At 41.0% G+C, this 25,602-nt stretch overlaps 1 protein-coding gene across 2 annotated transcripts in view; it reads left to right on the top strand.

The window, feature by feature from the left end:
- The window catches only part of COG2 (component of oligomeric golgi complex 2), a 51,558-nt gene extending 29,143 nt beyond the window's left edge, over positions 1 to 22,415 (top strand). Inside the window, exons 9-18 of one of the 2 annotated variants that reach the window (XM_001148147.6) lie at positions 3,375 to 3,501; positions 7,298 to 7,437; positions 11,963 to 12,024; positions 13,481 to 13,632; positions 15,327 to 15,524; positions 16,463 to 16,535; positions 16,812 to 16,954; positions 18,407 to 18,546; positions 19,820 to 20,000; positions 21,728 to 22,415. In XM_001148147.6, coding sequence (XP_001148147.2) covers positions 3,375 to 3,501; positions 7,298 to 7,437; positions 11,963 to 12,024; positions 13,481 to 13,632; positions 15,327 to 15,524; positions 16,463 to 16,535; positions 16,812 to 16,954; positions 18,407 to 18,546; positions 19,820 to 20,000; positions 21,728 to 21,829 — 1,318 coding nt within the window. In that variant the 3' untranslated portion in view covers positions 21,830 to 22,415. The remainder of the gene's footprint in view (positions 1 to 3,374; positions 3,502 to 7,297; positions 7,438 to 11,962; positions 12,025 to 13,480; positions 13,633 to 15,326; positions 15,525 to 16,462; positions 16,536 to 16,811; positions 16,955 to 18,406; positions 18,547 to 19,819; positions 20,001 to 21,727) is intronic. The other variant, XM_009441637.3, reaches the window with a different exon arrangement.
- The last annotated feature ends 3,187 nt before the right edge of the window (positions 22,416 to 25,602 follow it).

The raw sequence follows: 25,602 nt of genomic DNA, 5'->3' as shown, positions 1-25,602 counted from the left end.
AATTTAAACAACCCTGTGTGGACCCCCACCTCCCTTTCAGTGACCGCACCTGCTAACTGCAGGTGCCCGATGGACGATGACTGTCTTGTATGAACTGTCTTGTATGAATCCATTATGAATCTTGTTATTTCATTGTTTCTACCCATGATACTGTGAGGCAGATTCCATTAGCCTCATTTCAAAGTTGTGGAAACTGAGATGAAGCTGAGACTGAAGACCACATTTCCGAATCCAAAGCCTAGCCTTTCTTCTTCTCTGCACTTTTTCCTAAATTTAGTTTGAAGTCAGAATTGCTTTCCTTCCATGATTCTAATATGTCATAATCTGTCTATAAATATTAATTCAGTTTATTTCAACAGGTTTTATACTAATTGTGAACTCATCTTCAATTTTTCCTCCTTTTGTTCAGTTTCCATGACTTCCTGATTCTCTTTCATAAATATCCCATTACTTTTCACCATTGCCATTGTCCCAGTCCAGGCCTTGTCATCTGCTGTCCACAATAATAGAATCTTCCCACCCTGTCTCCCTGCTTCCAGTCTCTCCCTCTCTAGTCTAGGCTTCTGACTGTCACATTTACCCAGAAATCTGAGATTCATAGATTTCTTCATAAATCTTTAGTGGCTTCTCAGTGCGCATGGAGGAAGATCCAGGCTTCTCGAAGCAGGGCATGAGGCCCTTTTTGTTCTTGCCTGGTAGCTCTCCGCTGTAGGACTCTCTCTGCCGTGGAACTTTCCCTCCATAGCCCTGGATGCTCCAGCCACACAGTGCTAGCTGCCTTTCCCCAGCTCCCTTGTACTCAACGTGCTTCTGCGTTTTTCCTCTGCCTGCCCTCCCCTTCCTGTGCCCTTTGTTTTCCTGTCAAACTGCCTCTCCACATGAAGCTCCAGCTCAGATACCACCTCCTTCAAGAGACCATCCTTGACCGGGCGTAGTGGCTCACACCTGTGATCCCAGCACTTTGGGAGGCCAAGGCAGGTGAATCGCTTGAGGCCAGGAGTTCAAGACTAGCCTGGGCAACATGACAAAACCCCATCTTAAAAAAAAAAAAAAAGACCATTTTTTCTCCTAATGTTCAGCATTCATCATGTCCTCTGGATTCCAGGATGTGTTGCTCTTGGGTCTGCTGAGTACTGATTTCCATGTTGCATTATGATCACCTCTCCGCTGCTCACACCTTCCCCTGCCTCTTGACACAGTGTCTTAGAGCTAGCAGCTGCCCAGTTAGTGCTTGCGAAATGAAAGAATTAACTATGTTTAATGATCGAAAGGCAAATAAGGTCTCTGTTTTCATGGAGCAAGCAATGTATTTGGCCTTGAGTTTTTGTTCTTTGCAGAAATATGGGGTAATTAATATGCTGCTTGGCCTTTGCAGTACCCTCTCTGTTTCCTCTGTACCACCTAAGATGAAGTCTAGTTTTGCTACTTTTGTTTAGTAATCGTAAGGATTTAGTTGGATTTGGGGATAAGAACATAGTAGAAATCATGATGTAAAATGAAGCCATAGATATGAAACAATCAGCCATTAGATTTGACAGGGCCAGTCTGGGTCCAGAGATGTCAAGCTTCAAAGCTTTAGGGGATCTTTTCCACAGTTTTTAGTGTGGGGGAATTCATGTAGAAGGCTTAGAGATTTGAGGAATCTGAACTGTACCTTGCGAGATCATCATCTGCCGCTAGCCTGTCACTGTGTTGCAGGTTCTGCATATCCCTTTCCTTCCCTTGCTCGGCTCCTGGCTTCAGATTTCCAGCTTGGTGCTCCCCTTGTCACTCCTTTCTTTTATCATGTGCCACCCTTCATGAGCTTTATAACTGGCAACACCAACAACATTCGTGATTTCTCCTCCAGAGAATACAGATGAGCTTTTCTAATCCATCAACTGTTAATCTTGCAGGTTTTACATTCTCTCTTTGGGGATTTGATTAGACATTAACTTTGGGAATGAGGAAATGTTGTCATTTGATAGTGATTACATTATGTATATCTGTAGTTTGGAGTCCTCAATTTTGTGCTTTCTTTCTCTAGATACCTTAACAGAGCCTGCTCTTCCTATTATTTGGAAGTGTATAATATGATGTGTGGAATTGGATATATGGGGGGCAGTCATCTTCTTTCCCCTTCCTGGCCCTCCTCCACCCCCACCAGTAATTTCCTAACAATACTTAGGTGAAGCTGTAATAACATTATTTGCTAGCTCTTCCTGGACAGTGAAACAAAGCTTCCTTGATAACTTATCTGTCTTGATAATTTTTGTTAAGCAGGAAAATTATGAAAACTTTTAAAAAATTTATTTTAATACTTACCAGAATGTTAAGTCCCATTTTGACATGGCAACTTAGCTACAAAACTCCCAGTTTTGCTAAAATAGAACATTTATTAAATTGTTTGCCATTTTAAAAAATTACCTTGAAATAGAGCAGAATACCCAATATGAAACAAAGTGGGCAGATTAGTGAAATGGTGTTTGCCTAGAATGGATGTTTATGGGTCTTTGAGTTTGCGAGCGACTTAAGGAATCTCCGTTATTTAACCGTTACTAACATAGGGCTTTTACTATATGTTAGGCACTATCCTAAGTACTTTACAAATATTAATTCTTATAATGACTTTGTGAAGTTGGTACTATGATCATCACCATTTTAAAGATGAAGAAACCAAGCACAGAGAAATTAAATGATTTGCCCGCTCTCCAATATTTGAATCAGGCACACCAGCTCCAAAGCGCATGCCTTCTCTCAGTGCTGCCTGTCATCTATATTTGGGAATTTGGAATTTAAAAGTCTGGTGCTAAAAAAAGACAAAACAAGACAGGCACACACACAAAATAAAACATTAATCTGTTAACAGGTTTTTGTGTCAAGATTTGTGATAAGATTTCACATTTGATAGTCATAGAATTTTAGAACTGAAAGTAATCTTAGAGATAGCTTAGTAAATACAAAGCTGTTAGTAATTTATAAATTAGCATAATTTACAATGCTGTGTGGTTTAGTGGTGTTCAGTAATGTGAAGGTTATTTTTCCTGTGGTATTAGACTACTGTACTTTTTGTTTCCAAGATAGGAGTATAAAGGGGGTGGGAAGTATTTTAGAGGGAAGAGTGTACCAAGGTGATTTTATGTGGTTTCCCTTAGCCTTGACACCAGTTGGAGGAGTCAGGATCTAGGAGATTTGCCAGGTTTGAGGTGAGACTGAAATTAAGAAGTGAAATAGAAACTTGAGTCTGGAAACAAACTAAATTACAAATACGGTTTTTTTTTAAAGTTGAAATAAGTTTTAGACTGCGGATCTTTTGGCAGAAGCAACACAGTGGAAATTTGCTCTTTGTAAGTAGATTATGGTGTATTTTACTGATATGTGCCCTTATTTTACAGTGAAAAAGGCAATACTGTTCCTGGATATGACTTTTTGGTGAATTCTGTCTGGCCACAAATAGTACAAGGATTAGAAGAAAAGTTACCCTCGCTTTTTAATCCTGGGAATCCCGATGCATTTCATGAGGTATCTCCCCGCCCATCGTCTTGATTCTTGAAGATGTTAACCGGAGACTGGAGAAATATCATGTTCTCTTCTACTTAGTCTTGGTTCTGTGGTTTATTAAAAATAAAAATTTGAGTTACTAAGTGAACATTTAACCTTAAAACACACACATCGTTTTATCCAAGATATGATCTATGATACTTTTAGGAATAAGAACATTTTCATTTTATAATATAAAGTATAATTAAGGCTAGGTACAAGTGTGAGTAGAAATGTACATTATTTTCTAACTTTCTTAAAAACATCCTGAAGACCATTAAAAGCCAGTGTTTTTGCAGTTTTCTGTGAAAAATTAAGTTTGTACATCTCTGCCATATAATTTTGAATGAAAACAGAAAGTATTCACTGAATGTTTTCCAGCAGCAAGTACAAAGGAATTGGTTGGATTTTAAAATATACTATATAAATGTCCTTTATGATTTAAAAAGTTAGAAAGCCCCAATATTTATTTGCTTTTTTAATTTATATTTTATTTTATTATTACTATTACTATTTTTGAAACAGGGTCTTACTGTGTTGCCCAGAGTGGAGTGCAGTGGCACAATTATAGCTCACTGCAGTCTTCGACTCCTGGACTCAAGCGATCCTATGCCTCAGGCTGCTTCCTGAGTAGCTGGGATTTCAGGCGCACACCACCATGCCTGGTCAATTTTTCTTTTCTTTTTCTTTTTTTTTTTTCTGTGGAGATGGGTCTCACTATGTTGCCTAGGCTAGTGTTGAACTCCTAGCCTCATGCACTCCTTCCCCCTCAACCTTCCAAAGTGCTAGGATTTCAGCCCCCATGTCCAGCCCTATTCCACCCCTGCTTCCCCCGCCCTCTTAAAAAAGAAATCATTATTTAAAAGATTTCATGGTTAGGATTTCAAAAATTAATGTGTAAGTTTGCTTTCCATTCTATCATTTTAAAGGCTCAGCCTCTTGGCACTTTTCTTCCTTCTTCTTTCCTGGATTTCAGTTTTTGGTTTCTTATGCAGTGAGATAATCTTTGTCTTTTAATTAGGTACTTTATTAAATTTACAGTGATTCTAACTGTCAGTGCATTTGACTCTTATTTTATACTTTCTCTTTGTTCCAGTTTTCTTCCCTTATTTCCTTCCTCCCATCTTTTCTTCCTCCCTTCTTTTTTCACCTTCTTTGTATTTTAGACTTCTGGGGATCTGTTTTCCATCTTTATTCCATTTTGTCCCCTCTACTAATTTGGAAGTTGTGCCCTTTATTTCTGTACATATTGAGTAACCTTACTGGTTACTTAACAGAATCTAAAGTTGATTTATGTTCTTGAGCCTTCTCCTGGACAATACGCGGAACTTAGAACACATTAACACCAACCATCCCTTCTCATAGTATATATTTTTGTTTCCTGGCTCGTACTTCTATTTCGTTTTTTTTTAAATCTTTAAAACTGGGCATTTTTATTGTTTTAAATCGTCATCGTCCTCTGGGAATTACCCTACATGTTTGTCATTGCTTACTGTTCATTTTTGAATGTCAGCTCATCCTTCTTGAATCATTCTTCTGAAATTCATGTTAGAAGACTTTTTAGTCTTCTAACTGTTGATGATAATTTATTTTTTTAATAATTTCTCAGTTTGTGTTTATCTGAAAATAACTGTATTGCTTCTGTTTGTAAGGTCAGTTTGCTGGATGTATTAACAGAATTCTCAGCACTTTGAGTATTGTCTTTTGAGTTGCATCATTAATTTAGCCGTTAATTTAATTGTTATTTCTTTGTAGTTAATGCCTTTTTTTCTCTGGCTGCTTTTAAGATCTTCTATGTGACTTTGGTGTGCTACGTAAGTTCTGCTATGATATGTCCAGTAGAACTTCTTTTTTTTATTATTATCCTTAGGATTTGATAGGTTTTCTGAATCTGAGAATTGGTATCTTTCATCCATTCTGGAACATTTTTATATATTATTTCTTCAATTGTGCTTTTCTTTCATTCCTCTGTCATCTCCATCTAGATCTCTTGTTTCGACAGGCTCACCCTATCCTCTGTATTTGCTGCATTCTCGATAATTTCACAGTCTGTCTTCTAGGTCACTAATTCCTTCTTTAGTTGTGTCTAAACTCTTTTCCACCTGCACATTGAGTTTCTGGTTAATTATCATATTTTTTTATTTCTAGAAGTCATATTTGTTGTTTGTCTAGCCTCCCTGGTGAATTTGTTTATTAATTTTTTAAGTGTAGAGAGGCACAAGATAAGCATAAACAGCCTGGGGCCCAGCAGGTTTCCCACAGATAAGACAACACATTGGGAGGTTTACCATTCCAGAAATGCAACTTACCTTATCTGTTGGCTGATTGTCCCATGTTACAGTGCATTGAATAACAGGATTGTGCCATTTTCAATAAATTTTGTAGCAACAACATTTGTAATTTTAAAAAGTAGGGCTTTTTAAATAAGATAGCATAAGGAGAGTGAAATAATGGCTTTAAGCAGAAGCAATTGTAAGCTTTAAGCACTAGCAAATGTGAAGATGCTTTACAATTTGCTATGTGCTTCAGAGACTCGTATTGACCATGTTTGACTCAGGAAATGTTTCAGCTCAGAAATGAACCTTTCTGATAGAACTTGACTTTAGAATTTTAGGCTAATACTTAACATTTGTGAGTATAGTTTCCAGCAGATAGTATCCATTTATTTCCAGAAATACTTTCAGCTTTAAGCCTTAATGTAATGTATTTCTTGTAAGAGGGCAATATCTTTATATTTGTTTTAGCATCCATTATATGCAGAGGTATAGTTTTGTCCCAAAAGGGAAGAATAATCCCTATTTTTGTCTCAACTCCACACACCTAGACCACCCTCTGGGATAACATAAGTTTGCCCAAAACCATTTGAAATAAATTTAAAGCCTGTAGTTTTTACTACTATAAGATCCTTTCTAAGCACAGACTTTAGCATATTTAGATTAATGGTTTGATGACCCTGGATTGAGCCCCTTTTAATTGAGAAGAACATAAAAAATTCAACAGTGTTCTTAGAGCCTGGGGGCTTCGGGAATAAAGTACCCACAAAAGCAACATGCAGCCGCAGTTTTGGTCAACTGACTGACTAGCATTCTGCTTCCTCTACCTCCTAGCTTGTCTTTTGAGCAGGTTCTCTGTGAGCCTCAACAGAAGAAGAAGCGTCATTTGTAAAATGGGGATGATGATGATGATGATGATGGTAGTTGCCTTGTGGGGTCGTTTTGTGGGTTAAATTAAATAAGACAATTCTAAGCACAGTGTGTCGATGATAAATGCTACGAGTTAGCTGCCACTCTTAATGGCTTTGGTACATCTCCCTGTCAGTTTTCATGCTATCTTATTTATAAAAATGAAGTGAATACTCACATGGTTTGATTCTTTCTCTTCTCTCTCTTTCTTCTTCAGAATTTTCTCCTTCTTTCTCCTTTGTGGGGCAATGATGAACTATGTCATTTAATCTGCTGTCAATTCTGATTCCAGTGGGCTGGGGTAGGGGGCCCTAGAACATGAGCACTGCCATTTAAAGAGCACCAGACTTAGAGTGCCTGGGTCTCAGATGGGCTTTGCCATGGAAGACACAGAAGACATATCACAGAACCACTTTGGGCATTTATGTATCTTTAAATGGGGACATTGGAAGAAAGATCTTGTAAGGTCCTTGTTAACTCTAGAAACTGTGATTCTTACGTGTTGAGCTTCTTTATCTTGATTACAGTTTTCAGTACATGCTCCCTGTTCTAGTTAGTGTTCTAATAATGAAAATTTTCCTTTTGTTTTATTTTAGAAATATACCATAAGTATGGATTTTGTCAGAAGATTGGAACGGCAGTGTGGATCACAGGCTAGTGTAAAGAGATTAAGAGCCCATCCTGCCTATCACAGCTTCAATAAGAAGTGGAACTTGCCTGTTTATTTTCAAATAAGGTTGGTCATCTATTCACCGCCCCCGCCCCGCACCCTTCTAAAACAGAATTGGAATGCCAGTTAAGGATGTTGCCTCAGTTAGCGGCTCTTTTTCTCTGATCATCATCATAAGCTTTGGGAGACAAAATTGAAAGTGGAGAAAGAGATGTAAGAAGTATTATGGTTGCCAAAGTCTGGCTTGCATGACAAAAAGATAAGTTTTCTTTTTTGGTAATTGGAGAGCTCAGAACACAAGAGTTGGAAGGAGCTGACTCCAAGCCCAGCCTCATTCCCACCCACCATGTCTTCATTCATTGTGAAAAGAGAAAGTAGGAGTTATACAGCAGCTCTTTTTTTCCATTTTCCCTATTTCATCGTCTGCCTCAAATAATGAACCTGTCTCACATCTGTTTTTGCTCATCTGAGATACTTTTCCCCTAGAGGGAATGGGGAGAAGCAGAGCTTTAAGTGTTCTTTGCAGCTGGTTCCATCTATTAGTTTATGAGAAGCCTAGTCATTATTTCAGCCTCCCTTATCATCTTTGTGACATTTGTACCCTCTATTCAGGAAAATGGTGACATTTTTCTTCCAGGTTTCATGATGATATCACCTTTGTCAATAAGCCATTCTATAACATACTTGGGGGAAATTTAGGATGAACCCTTATCATACACTGCATTGGAAAAACATGATAAGAGTCATTTTTGCAGATTCTCTTGAATGAGGTCATGGTATGTTCTTCCGTAGAATGGATTTTACTTGAAATGCTCTTTGAAGAATCATAGGCTTTTTTATTAAAATTGCTGGATGCTTTCATTAATTATGATGCAGTCCTTTCCCCTAGCGTTCTGAGGAATAATTACAGAGAGGGAAATCAAGAATTAGGTACCCTGATGATAATGGCTTGAGATGATTGAGAATGTATGTAATCATCTTTTTATAATGAAATCACAGTTCTCAGAATGAAGTAGTAAGGTAGCCTTTCACTTACAATACTGTGTTTTATGCTAAATTTTCCAAGGTTGCATCATCATGTAGTTGGTCTCTCAGCAGGAAATTACGGATTTGTTCATCTAAGATATTAATGGGATGCACTGGAAATAGTTGGTATATGATAATCAACATCAAGCCAGGGCAAGAAACCTTTTTGATTTGTGAGCAGGATTTAAAATAGCAAAGCATCATTTTATAAAATGATACTGCTATGGGGAAATAATGTTTACATTTCCCCATCTCTTTTTGTCATCCAGGTTTGGAGTTAGATTGCTTTAGTTATCTAATGCTGTCACCTCACAAACATACTCCTCTGCTTCCTGCCTCCAAACTTTCCTGGTCCTTTTCCTCAGACCCTGGGACCCATGCACCATCACCTCACTCTTCCATCCCACCCCTGCACCTCCTGGAGCCCCCATGGGCTATTTCAGCCCATGCTCTTGGCTCTGCCAGGCTGGGCCCCTTGTTGATGGCCCAGCTTGGCTTCAGCTGCATCTCCCTTCATTTCAGTTTCTCTCAAAGCTGGTAATTGGACCTTAAACTACACTGAAACTCAGCCAGTTCCCTGAAAGTCTTTTTTACCTTCACCAGATTTCAGCCTTAAGCCTTCAAAGGAGCTGATTAGCCTTTTTTAAAAAACCTCTTTTATTTAAAATTCATGAAATTTTAAAAAAATACGTTTGAGTTATGGAAGTGTAGAACTTGTCTTTAGTACATTTGTTTTTCCATCTAAAAAGTAAATTCCATTAAGACTTTGTAGAACTTTTCTATTGATTTTTATCAGATGTTGGGTTGTTTGCTCTGAAGGAAGACAAAAAGTTCCGCAAACATGATTAGGGTCAGAGTTGCATTGTCATCAGATTCATTTCAAGGTCATTTGAAGTAAACCTCAAGACAGTGGGGTGGTGATGGTTGGACATTTCCTAAGAAGAAATATTAATATTGCACTCTCAGTAATAGTTTTCTGCTCCTGGATCTGACTGTATACCCACATCCCAATCACCTTCAGGAAAAAGGCCACCTCCCCACCCCAGCCACCACCACAATTCTTGTGAACACATTTTGTATCCTCTAACTCTTCCTGAGACCCCACTGTGTCTACATTTCATTTGCACCTACAGGCATATTGGAAAGTAGATGAGGACTTAGTATCTCATAGGAAGAAATTAAATGCAGATGTGATCAAAACAGCCCCAAATTATAATGAGTCAGTGGCTGCCTGGAAACTGCAGGTGTTAGCCCTTTAAATGCTAAAGCCTAAATTTCAGTTTGCTGTTCTTTTTAAAATTGAAATCTTTATAGTACATTCACATGTATATACTGTATTACATAGTATATGCTGAACACAGTCTTATGATGTGGAATCTACATAGTAGTATTAAGGTGCAAGTAGCCCTTTCCTGTTCCTGCACTCTTCTCAGACGTGTATCCACAAGAGACGGGTGCACTTAATGATGTTTCCAATACTTCAGAGAAAAAAAACAATAGGCATCACTATTATTATCGCCATTGTTATTTTTATTTAAGCATTATTGTAGACCTGTGATGTTCGTGGAGGAATATGTCTAGAGACCTTCCCCAGGCCTATATTTAAGAATTTAGAAATGTTTGTATTTGGGGTTGCCCTTCTTACATGGATCCTGTTGAGAGTAGAATGACATTCGATGTGCACATGAAAACCACAGCATGGCTTTTCAGATTTCAGCAGAGGTTCCCTCTCACTTTTGGCCATTTTCCAAGAAGAAATATGATCTGTTGCTTCATTCCTGGAAGTGACTGCACAGCAGAGCTGTGTGAGGGGCTGGTCCCCTGGCTGGGGAGCACACCTAGGCCAAGTGACTCAGGCAGTTGTAATCATGCATCACTGTCCCTGCTCACAGACAGGCAGAACCTCTCTGTGAAGTGCAGGGATCAAGGCTCTGCTGCATTTCTTCGGTCCTTTTTCATTTCTGTGCTTTTCAGAATTAATCATAAATATACATAAAACTTTGTGTCCCATGTCTTTGCATAGTACTAAATTATACCTATTTTTCCTTATTGGTTTATAGCATCAAGCTTCCACATTAATACTGCATACTAGTCCATTGAATATATCGCAGGTTCCATAAGCATATTCCTTCTTTTGGCCATTTAGGTTGCTTCCAGTTTTTCCCTGATATAAACAGTGCTGTGCCAGCTATCAGGCCTTTTCTGTGTCAGGGCTAACTTCCTATATTTTGTTGAGATTTTGAAAAAAGGCAGGACTTGGGGGTCTGAGATTGAGCTCTAGGTGCTGGTTTGCTCTCCCAGGTGCAGAGCAGTCCCATCTCCCTTGTTCCCGTGCTCAGTGTCACTGCCTCCTCTTACTGCTGTTCCTGGGCTAGTTTCCAGTGCTCTCTTATCCCACTTTTCCATCTGTCACTTGTTCCTTCTGTACCTCTCAACTGCAGCTTGAAAAGACTAGCCTTTTGTAAGCTTCACTGGGCAATTAGAGAGTTCCTTTCCTTCCATGGGGCAGACGGGACAGCTCCTGGAAACCAGCCAACTATAATGGTCCAGGATAGCCTTAGTGTCTTCAGTGCTCAGCTGTGTTGGGTAGGGCTGCTGCTTTTTGTCTCAAGCTGTTCTTTTTACTCTTCAGACAGTTGCCTTTAGCTCAGTCTGTGAACCACTTTGTAAAAGCACATTATGTACTATAAAAAAAATTTAATATCAGTTGGATAAATTGATATTGAGCATGCATCAGAATTCATTACTAGTAAGGCAATTAGCAGGTGACAAAAGAGCATGCTAGTAAAGAGATATATGAAATTGCAAGAGTTATATAGTTAGAAAACAATGCCTGCAAAAGCAGCTAGCTTTAAAAAAACTACATAACACATTTGCCTTTCACAAAGTCATAAAAACATGTCCATATCCATTATTAGAACAGAAGTCTGTGATAGGATGAGCTGAGGTGCCAGGTGAGCCAGCTGTCATCAGGGAAGAAAGAACGCACATCTAGGAAGTGCTGGTACAGACAGCCGTAGAACCCGAAGGGCAAGTACCATGGACGTGGGAGAGGGTCACAGATTAGAAGAGCACCAAGCAGCGAATTCTAGTTTTAACTGGCCACTTCCTGTGATTTTTCTCAAGCTGCCAACACAGGTACAGAATGCAGCTTTCTTAGCTTGGGGACGTTTACCTTCCTGTGATGGTGTTAAGATAGATGGGTTGGAGGAACCAAAGTTTTATGGCCTTGAAGTGAATAGAGGATCATAATCAGGTGCTGCTCACCAGCAACAACTTCTTGATGGAGACTTAACTGGCAGTTTGTTTAATTTGAGAAACATGGGGTAAGTTATGATTCAGACCAGCTGCAAATAACAGAGAACCCTTATATAACAGTGGCTTAGTCACGATTTCTTGTTCAGTTAAAAAAAAAAAAAAAGGCTGGGAGAATAGGCATTCCGAGGCTGGACTTACCAGCTAGTGACAGAGGAAGTTCCTGTTACTTAGGAAAAACAGAGAATGGATAGGGAAAGGCATCTACCAGAGTCATAAACACTAATTCTTGTTCTTGTTTTTATCTCAGATTTAGAGAAATAGCGGGATCCTTAGAAGCAGCACTTACAGATGTCCTGGAAGATGCCCCAGGTAACTCCCTTAAAGTGATAAGTGGCATGGTATCCTAAATGAGTTCATTCAGTTCACCAAGTCATCTGGATCGCAGTATTCTGAGCGTACTTTTACTGTTTTTTTTTTTTTTTTTAATCATACAGTAAGCTGGACCTTAAAAATCACTTAGTTTGACTTCTTTTTTTTGCTTTTTTTTTGAGATGGAGTCTCGCTGTGTTGCCCAGGCTGGAGTGCAATGGCATGATCTTGGCTCACTGCAGCCCCCGCCTCCCAGGTTCAAGCGATTCTCCTGGCTTAGCCTCGAAAGTAGCTGGGATTACAGGTGTACACCACCACGCCTGGTTAATTTTTTTATTTTTAGTAGAGACGGGGTTTCACCATGTTGGCCAGGCTGGTCTTGAACTCTGACCTCAAGTGATTCACCCACCTTGGCCTTCCAAAGTGCTGGGATTATTACAGGCATGAGCCACCACACCCAGCCTGACTTCTTTTTTTAATAAGGTAAAAATAAACCGAATAGTTTTGGTGTATAGAGTTCTTGCTTTATAGAGATGAAAAATGAATAAGAATATAGGAAACAGACCTCGTTTTCATTCCTGAATATAACTTGTCCAGGGGATATGGCCCCTTGGTGTGCTTATGTGGTCAGCTGGGTTTTTTTAGCAAATTGGCTGTGATCTGCCTTCCTCCCAGGCTGAGGACTGGTCTGCATGGTAGAGGGTCAGGTGCTCCTGCGTCTCACTGAGAATGACTCACAGCTGGAGCATGCATCCTGGGCCTCCTGTGCCCTGGCCGCCCATCCTGGGATGTTGGGCAGGTAACAGTTGTAGGTATGTGGACTTACCAGTACATGTTGACATACCCTGACAGCCTCATTAATTTTTGTATCATATATTTATTCCTAGTGACCACTGAAATACTGTGTGCTGATATCTAGGTTCCTCAACTTAAATTTCCACTCTCTTTTATACAGCTAAGTCTACTGTCATTTTGAATCAATTTTAGCCTCAGAGTTAGTTTTCATCTGTCTTTGCCAAAAATGGTCATATGTAGTTAACTTCTTCTATAAAAATAAGAAGTATGTTGAGATAGAGGAAGACTCTTGTGAAATAGGACAAATTTGAAACTGAAGTTTAAACCTCTGCAAGTGATTGCCACTCCAGCCCATGTTTGTCGATTTGGTATGAAGTACCTATTAAACGTTATTTCTGAATGCTATATGTGTTTGATGTTTATCCAAACGCCTGGGAAATAGTGTCATGTAAAATTGTGCGTGGCATGAAGGATGTGGTAGGGAACTTGGATTGTGGCCACTCCTCATCCCTGTGCCTCCAACAGCTTTGCTGACCACATGGTTTTCTTCAGAAGGCCATTTTCTTTACCTTTGAATCGTACATCGAAAGTCTTACATTAGACTATAGCCTAAAATTGCCTGAAATTCCTTAAATGTGTGTTGTTGTTGTTTTTTCTCTAGCTGAAAGTCCATATTGCCTTTTGGCTTCTCATAGAACTTGGAGCAGCCTTAGGAGGTGTTGGTCAGATGAGATGTTCTTGCCATTACTGGTGCATCGCCTGTGGAGACTCACTCTGCAGATTTTGGCACGATACTCTGTGTTTGTCAATGAGGTAAGGGCTGGCTGTGGAGCTCATCCATAAACAATACTGATAAAAATTAAAGATATGTTAGGCTAACTCCCTAAGATTTTTGTAAATACCATGAGAGGTTAATTCAGAGGACCACAGTAGTCTGACTTCCCAAGATTGTCTCCAGCTCTGTGTCTGTGTTTCATTTTTACTCCTGCAAGCATTGCATTTAGGGGTGTCTATTATCACAAACTTATTTTGTTGAAAAGCACCACTCTGGCAAGTCCATTTTTTTCCTTCTCAAAACCTGAATCTTTGAACTGCCTCCAAATTAAAAAAAAAAAAGACGTTCATTTTTTTCAAGGTGATTATGAAAATGATTAGAAATGAAAATATATGCATTTTAATACTTAATATTTGGAAGTTTACAAAATGATATTGTCATCAACATAAAAAGGTATTAAAATTCTTTTTTTGAATATCCTTTTCCCTTTTCAAATAATCAAATATATTAAATATCCACATGCTCTGATGACTTATTAATACCCTACAAAAACCCAGAAATTCTTGATCCACAAGAGCGTTGGTCCAGTCCTGTGCAGAGCACCAGCCCGGCGGGTCCTTGCTGGGACCTCGGATTGCAGTGCTGCCCTTTCTCTGGGGACAGCGTGAGTAACAGACACTCAGGTAAACCAGTCATCGCAGTGTGAGGAGTATGCAAAGGAGATGTGTTCTAAAAAATAACAAAGACAACAGGGAGAAAACAGCACACTTTGAGTAAAATCTTTGTAATTTGGAGTAGGAAAGGATCGCAGTCCTCCTCTTGCAGTGTATTTTAATGGAAAGAGTGTCAGCTTTGGAGCTAATGTCAAACGTTGGCTCTTTAACTTTTTAATTCTGTGGACCTGGAGAAATTAAGCTGAGTCTTCATCTGGAGAATGGGAAAACAGCTTCTGTATGTGGCTGTCGTGAGGATTTATTTGGACTAAAGCTCCTGTCAGGTAATGGGAGTCTAGTGAAATCTAGTTTGTGTTTCCCTTTTGCCTTTCCTCCGCTCAGAAGGGTCTTAGTGGACCAGCCTGGGCTGTCAGCTGTTTCTGAAGACCACTGTGTGATTCCCCTGACAGAGTGGGGTTAGGACGACTATTCAATTAGGCTAAGCATGCGTTCTTGCTAGCCAGGAATTCTCCGTTTATCTCTAGTAGATCACTTTGCCCTGAATGTTCATTATCCCATTCTATCCCATTCTTTTCTTGATGCTAGCTTACTTCTCTTTGATTTTTTTCCCTTATAAACAATGTGACACAAAGAACACTTTGTTTTTTGTATTTGAAGGTTTGGATTTTGATATTTTACCCTTGTTAATTATAATTACAAATGTATTACGCTATGTTATTTGCCTAATATAATTGATTTTTTTAAAACCTGTGATGTCCCCAAAATTAATTTTATTGTGGTTTGGGCACTTTATTTTTCACGTTATTTTTATCACCAGAAATTAGACAAGTTCCAGAAGGTAAATGTACATGGGGCCGTAGTTTGTCCTTGTTTCTCTCTTAGTGCTTCACTCCTTCCTGTAGATACAATATTGTGTACTTTTATTAGTAAGTTTTTACTAAATGCTGTGTAGACAGCTAGCATTTAATGGTGAGTTATTGACGCACACATATATAATATATAAATGCTCATGTATCTTGCTAGTGTGAAAGTAGTTAATCAGTGAAATCCTTTTTCAGCTTTCACTCAGGCCCATTTCTAATGAAAGTCCCAAGGAGATCAAGAAACCTTTGGTAACTGGTAGCAAAGAACCTTCCATCACCCAAGGAAACACTGAAGACCAAGGAAGTGGTCCTTCGGAAACAAAGCCTGTGGTTTCCATTTCCCGCACTCAGCTCGTGTATGTGGTTGCAGACCTGGACAAGCTTCAGGAGCAGGTAAGCCTGTGTCCCAGAAGAATTCCAGGTGCTTGGTTTAATGTTTTCACAGAAGGTAGTATGTGTAAAAGGCAAACACCACTGGGCCTTACGGGACTTAAATTGGGGGACCCGTGGGTACCCCAAGAGAGAACCTCTCACTCACCTCCCTTTCTAGGTGTCTCTCCAGCTTCCCCTGACAGATCATGTCCATATAGGGTTTCTAAGGGTGTGCACTTCTCCTCCTGCGTGGAGTGCATTCTGTATTGTATTCACCTCCACCCTGCTTCCTTTTCAGTAGTGATGGGACAAGCTTGAGCAGCCATGCTCCCCCACTTTTTTTTTTCCATTAGCTCACCTTATTCTGGTCAGGCATGATCTTTAGTGGGCTGGATTTTAGTTACTTTACATTAATTTACCCCGATATTTTCTGTTGATGTTTAATCTTCAGCTATACTTTGAAAGTGCTAAAATATTAAAACTTCCTCCTCTTTTTTCTCTGTATAGATCCGTATGTTTTTGCTTGTAACATCAACTCTGTGGGGTGAATTTAGTGGTTAAGTCCTCTGATACACAATTCTGCTTTCCTCAAGTTTAGATATGTTGTGGTGCTTGAATAAATACTGTTTTGAATTTTAAAATTTGTATGTTTTCAGTAAGAATATGGTCTTTACTGTGAGCTATTTTCGTATTATGGAGCGCCATAGAGTAGAAAATGTTTTTGCTTATTCTCTGTGCCTGTTAATAGCCATTAAACCATGTGATTTCTCATGTTGTTGAAATCTTTTTATAGTAAAAGCATTAAAACTGTTTCTTTCCTTTGATGAAAATTACTGAAATTCCTGATTTTAAGTTCACCATTCATTAGCAAATTCTAGAGTTTGTAGATGCAAATAGAATTGCCTCTTCCTTTGATTTATAAAAAGTAACTGAATATATAAAGTGCATATTTATTTCAGCTTCCAGAACTCTTGGAAATAATCAAGCCAAAACTTGAAATGATTGGCTTTAAGAATTTTTCTTCTATCTCAGGTAAAAATGAATCTTGACTAAGCAAATCTTTGAATAAGAAATGATTTAAAATAAAATCTCAGAGACTGTAGGGTATATTTAACATTTTCTTCTGTAGTTGTAAATCCTTGGTTGTTTCTCTGTTCTGTATTATAACTTACCTAAATAAGATGTTTTATTTAATTCATTTGATCTGATTTATTATAGTACACAATGTAAATGCTGTGACAGTATTTCAAATGAAGTTCATGTCTGGGCCTGAGCATGATGATTAAATCCAGTCTTTAATCTCAACAGCAGCCCTGGAGGACTCCCAGAGCTCTTTGTCAGCCTGTGTGCCCTCCTTGAGTAGCAAGATCATCCAGGATTTAAGTGACTCTTGCTTCGGTTTCCTAAAAAGCGCCCTGGAGGTTCCCAGGCTTTACCGAAGAACCAATAAGGTCAGCGCCATTTATGGGAGAGAATTTTGAGGTGAGGAAGTGTGTGTTAGGAAAGCCAAAGAGGAAGGAAGGAAGCGGCGGATTCCCAGGGTAGCCTGAGACAGACTGAGCTCATCCCATTCTGAGAATGGTATTGATGAAGAGAGGGAGGTTGGGCAGGGGTGGTCAGGGGCTCTGGGCCACAAACTGAAATAGTTAGACCTTTCCCATCCTATCCTAAAAGTATTTAAGGATATACTCAGTTTCCTTTTGGTCTTGAGGAAAAGTAGGTTTTTCAGAAGAAAGCATTTTAATAACATTTTAAAGTCCTATGCATTTTTGTCTCCATATCAGGTATTCCACACTTTATATCTTGTTCCCTCTTTATTGTTACTGGAAGTATAGTTGGCCCCTTGTCCCCAGGTTCTGCATCCACAGAGTCAACCAACTGTGGATCGAAAATATTTAGAGGGAAAAAAAAAACTACAACAATAAAAAATAATACATGCCAGATGTGGTGGCTCACACCAAAATCCCAGCATTTTGGGAAGCCGAGGCAGGAGGATTGCTTAAACCTAGGAGTTTGAGACCAGCCTGAGCAATGTCATGACATCCAGTCTCCACACACAAAAAAAGTTTTTATTAAAAAAAGTATAAATTTTAGTAATCTAAAGATGATTTAAACTATACTGAAGGATGTGCATAGGTTATATGCAAATATTATGCCATTTTATATTTGCTCAATAATTATTGTCTGATTTGAAGCTGCCACTTGAAAGTGGGAGAGAGAAACCAATATGTTATTTTTCTTTAGTAATCTACCAACTCTCCCTTTCTATTCAATAGGCTGTTACAGTAATACATTTACTGAGAGTTTGTTACGGGTCATTCACTATGCTAGACACTTTGCATAGTCTTATTATCCTCCTACAAAATGGGTGCTAGTATTGTCATTTGCAGATGAAGAAACCAGAGCTAAGAAAGGTTACATTCCTGACCCTGTATCCTTGCTTCTCAAACAGTGGTCTAGTGATCAGCAGCATTCACATCACCTTGTGGGTGGAAGCTTGCTAGAAAAGCACAATCCCAGAACTCAACCCTTCCACCCACTGCCCCCAACAGAATTAAAACCTGAGTTTTACGAGATCACCAGGTGATTGGTGTGGACGTGAGGCTACGGGAAGCAGTGCCCTAGTTTCGGTGCCCTGAGCGGTGGGTGGCTGTGCCAGCCAGCACCTCAGCCCAGCCTGGCTCCAGACATCACCTTCTTGTGCTGGCTCTTCTTATTCCCTCGTGTTCTCCAGGCAGCTTTCTGTGGACCCCAGTGTTACTTTTGGGAGGGATGGAAGTTGTCCGTGTCTCAAAACTAGAACGTTAATAGTATCCTTTTGGACTTGAGGTCTGGGTAACTTACTCTTGTTTCTTTTCTGTTTTTTTCCTGTGCATCTTTATCTCCTACCATCATCATTCCAGGAGGTCCCAACCACAGCTTCCTCCTATGTGGACAGTGCTCTGAAGCCCTTATTCCAGCTTCAGAGCGGACACAAGGATAAGCTCAAACAAGCAATAATTCAGCAGTGGCTAGAAGGCACTCTCAGTGAAAGCACTCATAAGTAAGTAAATTAAAAGCAGACCTTGTGGGCCTTGCTTAGAAGAGTCTGCGGCAGAAACCCCCAAGGCAATCAAGCACTGTGTATGGATAAGGCAGTGAGACTGCCTAGCACTTCTTCACTGGATTAGGCAGAGTGTGTGTCCCGCTGTTTGCTTCCTCCCTCCCCACACCCTTGTGGACGGCCTGTGGGCTGGCTTCCTCTGCCTGGGCCTCAGCCTCGGGGCCCCCGCATCTCCAGGCCCTGCCTGCGTTCCCTGCAGGTGCCGTTCTCCCAGGTCCAGCCACATTCTTCTGGGAGGCCCTTTCGTTACTCAGACCCTGTCAGTCCAAAGTGGCTCTAATCATAACAGATACTCAAAGGACTTAGGTTGGTGAAACCCTTGTAATCAAGGAAGAGAAAACATACATTTAAAAGTAATTACAGCTGACAAGGACTCGATTCCTAAAACCTCTAAAACACTTGATTGTCTTTTTCTAATGAAATTTGCTTTTCCCAAATCAAAAAGTGTGTTACTCAATTTTGTTACCAATTTTGTTTAATTATTAAATATTAATTTTGCAGTAGTATTTTATTTACTTAAGATTTAAGTGGCCATTTATGGGTTAATTTAGAACATAACAATGATGTATAATACAGTTTTTGTGGGCAAATGTATTTCAGATGCCAAGTAACCAGCTTGTAGACAAAGCTTTGAAATATAACTCACTTATAATTTGAAAATTATATTGAAAGTATTTTGAAGGCAATGAGCTTGATTTAAAATTCTGAAATACTTTTACACTCTAAAAGATGAACTGTTCCTAGAACTGATTGGAAATGAACTTGTTACTTGATCTTGGGCATGAGCTACAGATGTCCACCCTCGATACATGAAAGACAAAATTGGTCTATAGTTTTCTCCATGTTCAGGATTAAAAATTTAAGCAAAATCCACGCACACACATATTTCTTAAATTCTGAGGGAATGCTATGTTAGACACTTAAGACCATATATATATATATACACACACACACACACACATATGTGTATATGTGTGTGTGTGTATATATATACGTATATATGTGTATATATATATATGTATATACATGTATATATATATACATATATATATAAAATGATCTTAAGAAACTTAAATACTTACCGTGGTTGAATTTTCGTTGGAAGTGAATTTTTATCTTAAAAATCTCTTTTTTTGGTCCACAAAGCCAGTTACTCTATTTGGTGTTACACACAAATGCCTCTTTTCACCAATAAACGTGTCTTGTATTCAAGGTACTATGAAACCGTGTCAGATGTATTAAACTCTGTGAAGAAGATGGAAGAGAGCCTGAAAAGGCTGAAACAAGCCAGAAAAACCACTCCCGCCAACCCCGTCGGTCCCAGTGGTGGCATGAGCGACGACGACAAAATCAGGCTGCAGTTGGCCCTAGATGTTGAGTACTTGGGAGAGCAGGTAACCCATCAGCCGCCGGCAGCTCCAGCGAGCCTGAAACCAAATTCTGAGAGCCGGGCAGTTACTTGGTGGCTCACGTGATCCCAGAGATGCTGTCACAGTGGCTAGGGAATTGCTTCCTGTGTTAAGACTAGGAGTCGGGGCTCCCAGATTACTTTGCCCCTAGGCAGTATGAGAAGGCAATATGAGAATTCCCGTTTTGAAGTCTGGTGGCGTGCTCTCTGGCGCTGTTGCCATCTGCTTGTTTCCCCAGTGCCCATGCTCACGGAGCTCACTACAGTGAGACTTTTTGGTCCAGTGCCTGATACTTAATTGGTGGGAACCCCAGGCTTTTGAAATGCTTGCTGGTTTAGCTTAAAATAACTGAAAGCATTACCCCTCTATGGTGCATGAGAAATCCTTTGAGCATAACTTCTCTGCTTCCCTGCTTGGCTTTTGTAGCTTTCCTATAAAACACAAATTTTAGAATCATGGCATGTAGTTGAATGGTAATGTGGATATTATCACTTAAGAGGTGATATGGATAAGGTGCAATGAATGTCTTTTCATTTTTCACTGAGGTGAAAATGAAATTTCACCATAAAATGAAATTTTATGATACTGTGAGGACAGTATCATAAAACCTCTAGATGTTCAGAAACTGGCCTTCTAAACTGTTAAAGTGTCACACATAGTACTAGGTCCTCAAGGGAGGCCTTTCCACAGGGAAAAAAAGTGAAATCATAAAGTTTCCACAAGAGGACACTTGGTGGTGTTTTGGAGAACTGATACAATGTTAATAGAAAAAGCAAAAAAAAAAAAGTCAAAACAAGACACTTGATTTTCTAGCTCACTAAGGAATTTCTTCTACACATCATGATCATCACTGAAAATTCAACTTTTTTCTGCTTTGAGATGAATTTAGAGATATATCCCGGTAAAAGTCAACTGCCATGTTTCTTTATTTGGCAAAAAAACCCAAAGACTTTTTACAAGCAAGAAAGTATGTTATAGAAACGTGAAGAGCCAATGAGCAAAAGAAAGGGAAGGAAGGAAGGAGAGTGGGATAGGGAACTAAAAGGAAAGAGAAGGGAAAGAAAAGGTGCTCCCGCAGTCCCGGTCCCCAGAACAAACCACAAAATTCTGACAGAGGCTTGGTGTGTATCTTTCTGGATGTTTCTCTGTGCGTGTGTGTAGTGCATGTGTGTGTGTTTGTGTATGGATGTATACGTGTGTGTGTGTTGTTATTGTCATTTTTAAACAAAAGTGGGAACATAGTGTGCCACGTCTCGGTGACCAAAATAATCCACGGTAGTTGCTTTGCCAAACAAAGTGTTTTCAACTCATCTGATTCTAAAAGGTTTTTGGCAATATGTTAAGAAACTAAGAGCACAGACCAGTACTTTTTTGAAAATTCGCTACTTAAAAAATAGTTCACTTTTTTATTTCCTCTAGTGTGGATTTTCTTTTCTAGAATTTTTTTAGGCCCACAAAAGAGGCTTTTATTCTGTCTGATTTGATGAACTGAGATAAATTAACATACTGGCTTCTTAGAATGCTAAGTGTTTGACCCCAAAATCCTCACATTTTACAACAAGTAAATCCTTTGCTCTAGAGGAAAAAATGTCCTACAAGTCTTCAGGGAACTGTCTTCTGGTTGAGTAGAGAATGAAGATTTTCTTTCTTTTTTTTTCCCCCATATTCAGCTTGAATTGCAGTAACATAATTCATTCTCATGGCCTTTGCAGATACAAAAGTTGGGACTACAAGCAAGTGACATAAAAAGCTTTCCAGCTCTCGCAGAGCTTGTTGCCGCTGCCAAGGACCAGGCAACCGCAGAGCAGCCTTAAGCATCTTGGAAGATCCCGAGGTTAGATTCTTAAGCAAGAGAAGAGTTGGACTTCCAGGCTGAAGGGGAGAAAGTGACTCTGTTCTCTTAGCAACCGTCCGTAGCAAAGAAGTGCTTCCAGCATCACTCCAGCAACACGCCCATGCGTCTTCTCTCAGCGTATTTGGGTCTTCCTTTGCCCAAAAGAACACAAAAGCCTTTTTCCATTGTGTGGAAGATAGTTTTTAAGACATTTGAAACTTTCTACTATAGTTTACACAACAAATTATTTTATTTTTATTGTAAATCTTAGTGTGGAAGAGCTGATTTCTAAAATATGATTAAAGTAAATATATACCTATGAATATCAAGAGTCCCCTGAGCCTGTAGTTGCAAGTGACGACTGTAGTGGAGTGATGTCTTGTATAGAAATGCCCTTCTCTGAAATAAAGAGAACTCCTGGGCTTTCTAAAGAGACTGCGGGAAGCCATCCTCCACTCCCACTGTGTGTGAGAGCAGTGCTTCTGATCCTGCTGTCACCCCGACCTCTGGCAGGAGCCGGCGCCAGTAGGAAAGACCTCCTTCCTAAATAAAAGAAGTGTCTCCCATGAGTGTGTGCTCCTTTTCTTTGGGAATTCCCCACCAGGGAAGCACTCCTTGTCACTCATGCCCTGTAATGACACACATTCCCTTCCAGGCGGATGCTCCTCTTAGCACTGATGGGAAGGGTCCTGGCCAGCACTGACCCTTTCTTTCGATGTGTGGAAGTTCCTTTCCTTGGAGGGGTAACACCTTCCTTAGGAGTCGGCAGGCCCTTCCTGGCAAGCTGATGTGGATAGAAGGAAAGAAGACTGCCCTGAGAAGAAGAGATGGAAGCACTGGGGAGAGGCACTCCAAGACTGGTTGGTTGGTTGAACTCACATAGGCAGCATGGAGTGCCGTGCAGCCCCCGCCTAGCTGTGGCTTCGGCCCTCCCAGCCTGATGAGCTGGAAGCAGCTATGTTGAGTCCTTAGTCTTGCATTCCCGTGCATCTCAGTCCCTTCTTTGTTCAAAGGTTAGCCCTGGGGAGAGGAAGTAAATGGTAGGGAATGAGAGCAGGTCCTGTAGTTAGCAGGCTTGAGTTTTTTAGCACAGACCGGGATGAGGAGGGCTAGAGAAGTCAGAGGAAACCCCAGTGGTGAAAGCACCAAGAGCCAGGTGTGTGTGGACCCCCAGGGGCTTCCACGCAGCCCCCAGCCTGCCACAAAGAGGGGCTTGCACTTTCTGTTTGCAGGTAACAGACATTGGACAGTGGCGCCCTGTGTAGAGAGCATCTGCTTTGGGCTTAGCACTGGAGGCCCTGCCCCTGGAGGGGGAAGTGTCCAGTTCTGGAGTTCACTGTTGGAAAATTTGGTCAGTGACAGAACCATGGGAGAGAGACAAGAGAAGGGATTTCTTCTCAGGGCTTGACCTCCCTGGTGTGGGAGCCGGCTCACCTGGCAGGGCTGTGGTAGGGTGGGGTACCATCAGCAGGGGGCCAGCGGAAGGAAAGATGGGCGTGCAGTGGGGGAGGGAGAATGAACTGGAACCCGTGGGGATAAATGGAGCCCGCATCTGGCTCTTGCTGCCTCCTGGTCTCCCCAGTTCAGTGATGGGGTGACGTGCAGAGGAAGCTGCACATGCACTTGGCCCAGGATTCAGGGAAGCTGAAGGAAGAGACCCAGCAGGAGCTGGAGGAGTTACATGCCTGCCTCCCACCCCAAGCCAGCAGGAGAGCCTGCAGCTCTGAGTCAACGTGCAAGAGCTTTAGTGGAGCCGGGGCTGCAGCAGCCTGCTGCGTATCAGCATGCAGCCACCCCACCCCACCTCCTGCAGCTGTTTCCTGTGACCAAGGCCAACCTCAAACCATCCCAGGAAGGGAGTCGTGAGGAACACAGGTCCAGCCTCGCTAAGCCGATCCAGTGCAAAGCTACCTCAGTAGCCACATGGAGGTAAACTACTTCCTCCACTCCAGCCTTCATCAATAGACCCCAAATGTTTGTCCCCATCTCCCTGAGTGCTCTGCCCTTCTCATTTGTTTTAGAACATAGGAGGAGAGGGTTATGACTTAACAGCCCATCCAACTCCAGCATTATTATTCTCATTTTACAGATGAGGAAACGGACAGCTTAGGTCATCAAGATAACTAATAAGTAGGGTTGAAACCCAAGCAAGATAATTCCGGAGCCTGGTTTACTAATTGTTACATAATTCTTCATCCCTAAAATCAGCACTGCAACAAAGAAGCTGACAGTCAAGAATTGGAGCGCAAGTTGTTGATTTCTTTGACCCTGTCAAGCCCCAGGCTGGCCCGGGACTCAGCACACTGCCTTTCTCAGTGACAGCCCTGATGCCATAACACCTATTTCTAAGAAACATGCCTGTAATCCCAGCACTTTGGGAGGCCGAGGTGGGCGGATCACCTGAGGTCAGGAGTTCGAGACCAGCCTGGCCAACGTGGTGAAACCCCGTCTCTACTAAAAATAAAAAATTAGCTGGTCATGGCACCACGTGCCTGTAGTCCCAGCTACTCAGGAGGCTGAGGCGGGAGAATCACTTGAACCCGGGAGGCAGAGGTTGCAGTGAGCCAAGATCATGCCACTGCACCCTAGCCTGGGCAACAGTGTGAGACTCCATCTTAAAAAAAAGAAAAAAAGAAAAAGGAAAGAAACAAGAATCTTTAGGTAAAGCAAAAGGCTTCAGAGCCTTTGTCCATGGTTCCCCCAGAACATCTCTCCTTTCTTTGGTATGTGTTTTATTTGCTTTGCTTTGGAGAAATTACTATTGAATAAAGCTTAAAGATGAAATAATACTTACATACTGTAAACCTGTCATTAGTTTCAATTTTTCTAATATACAGACTCAAAAGTGGGTGTCAGCCACAGGAGAAGTTTTTTTGTTCTACTATAATGCTGCTGGGGAGGCCATGAGTAGGTCATTCGGGGACCCAGGCTGACTGGAAGTCAGCCATCTCCATCCTATGGCTTCCAAGTTCACCCTGGGGGAACCTCCTGCATTCATTTCTAGGGCTGCCGTAACAAATTACCACAAGTGTGGTGGCTGGTAACAACAGAAGTGCATTCTCTCACAGTTTTGAAAAGTCTAAACTCATGGCGTCAGCCGGGCCGTGCTCCCCCTGAAGGCTCTAGGGGAGATTCCTCGCCTCCTCCAGCGTCTTGTGGCTGGAGGTGTTCCTTGGCTACGGCAGCATCACCCCAGTCTCTGCCTCCGTCTTCACATGGCCTTCTCCCCTTCTGACTGATAGAGACACTGTCATCAGATTCAGGACTCACCTGGTTAATCCAGGATGATCGCGTCTTGAAATCCCTTGCTTAATTGCATCTGCAAGGACCCTTTTCCAAATGTGTTCACATTCACAGGCTCCAGGGGATGGGATGTGGACATATCTTTTTGAAGGCCACCATTCAGCCCACTCCCCCTCCACTGCAACCTACCAGAAAGGGAGAAGAGTGTGAGGGGGGCGCCCAGGGTGTGGCTCTGGCCCCAGTTTGGGTGAGCACAAAATCCTTCCCCCTCACTCCAGTGTGTGGAGCTCAGGCACGTGGGGCCTGGAACTGTAGTTTTAGCTGTGTGTCCAGGAAGGAGAGAAAGAAAAAAAGGATTTGGAACTTCTGTAGATGAACTCCCCAATCTCTCATCTGGGGTCTTTATTGGTAATTCCTCGCAGCTCCCTAGAACTGCTATATGGAGTTGCCCATATGAGAACCGCAGTCACCAAACTGTGCTGCCATGGCTTAATGATCCTAGTGATGGAA

The sequence above is a fragment of the Pan troglodytes genome, chromosome 1 (genome assembly GCF_028858775.2).
Source record: "Pan troglodytes isolate AG18354 chromosome 1, NHGRI_mPanTro3-v2.0_pri, whole genome shotgun sequence".
NCBI lineage: Eukaryota > Metazoa > Chordata > Mammalia > Primates > Hominidae > Pan > Pan troglodytes.
This window is presented reverse-complemented; position numbering and strand designations above follow the sequence as displayed.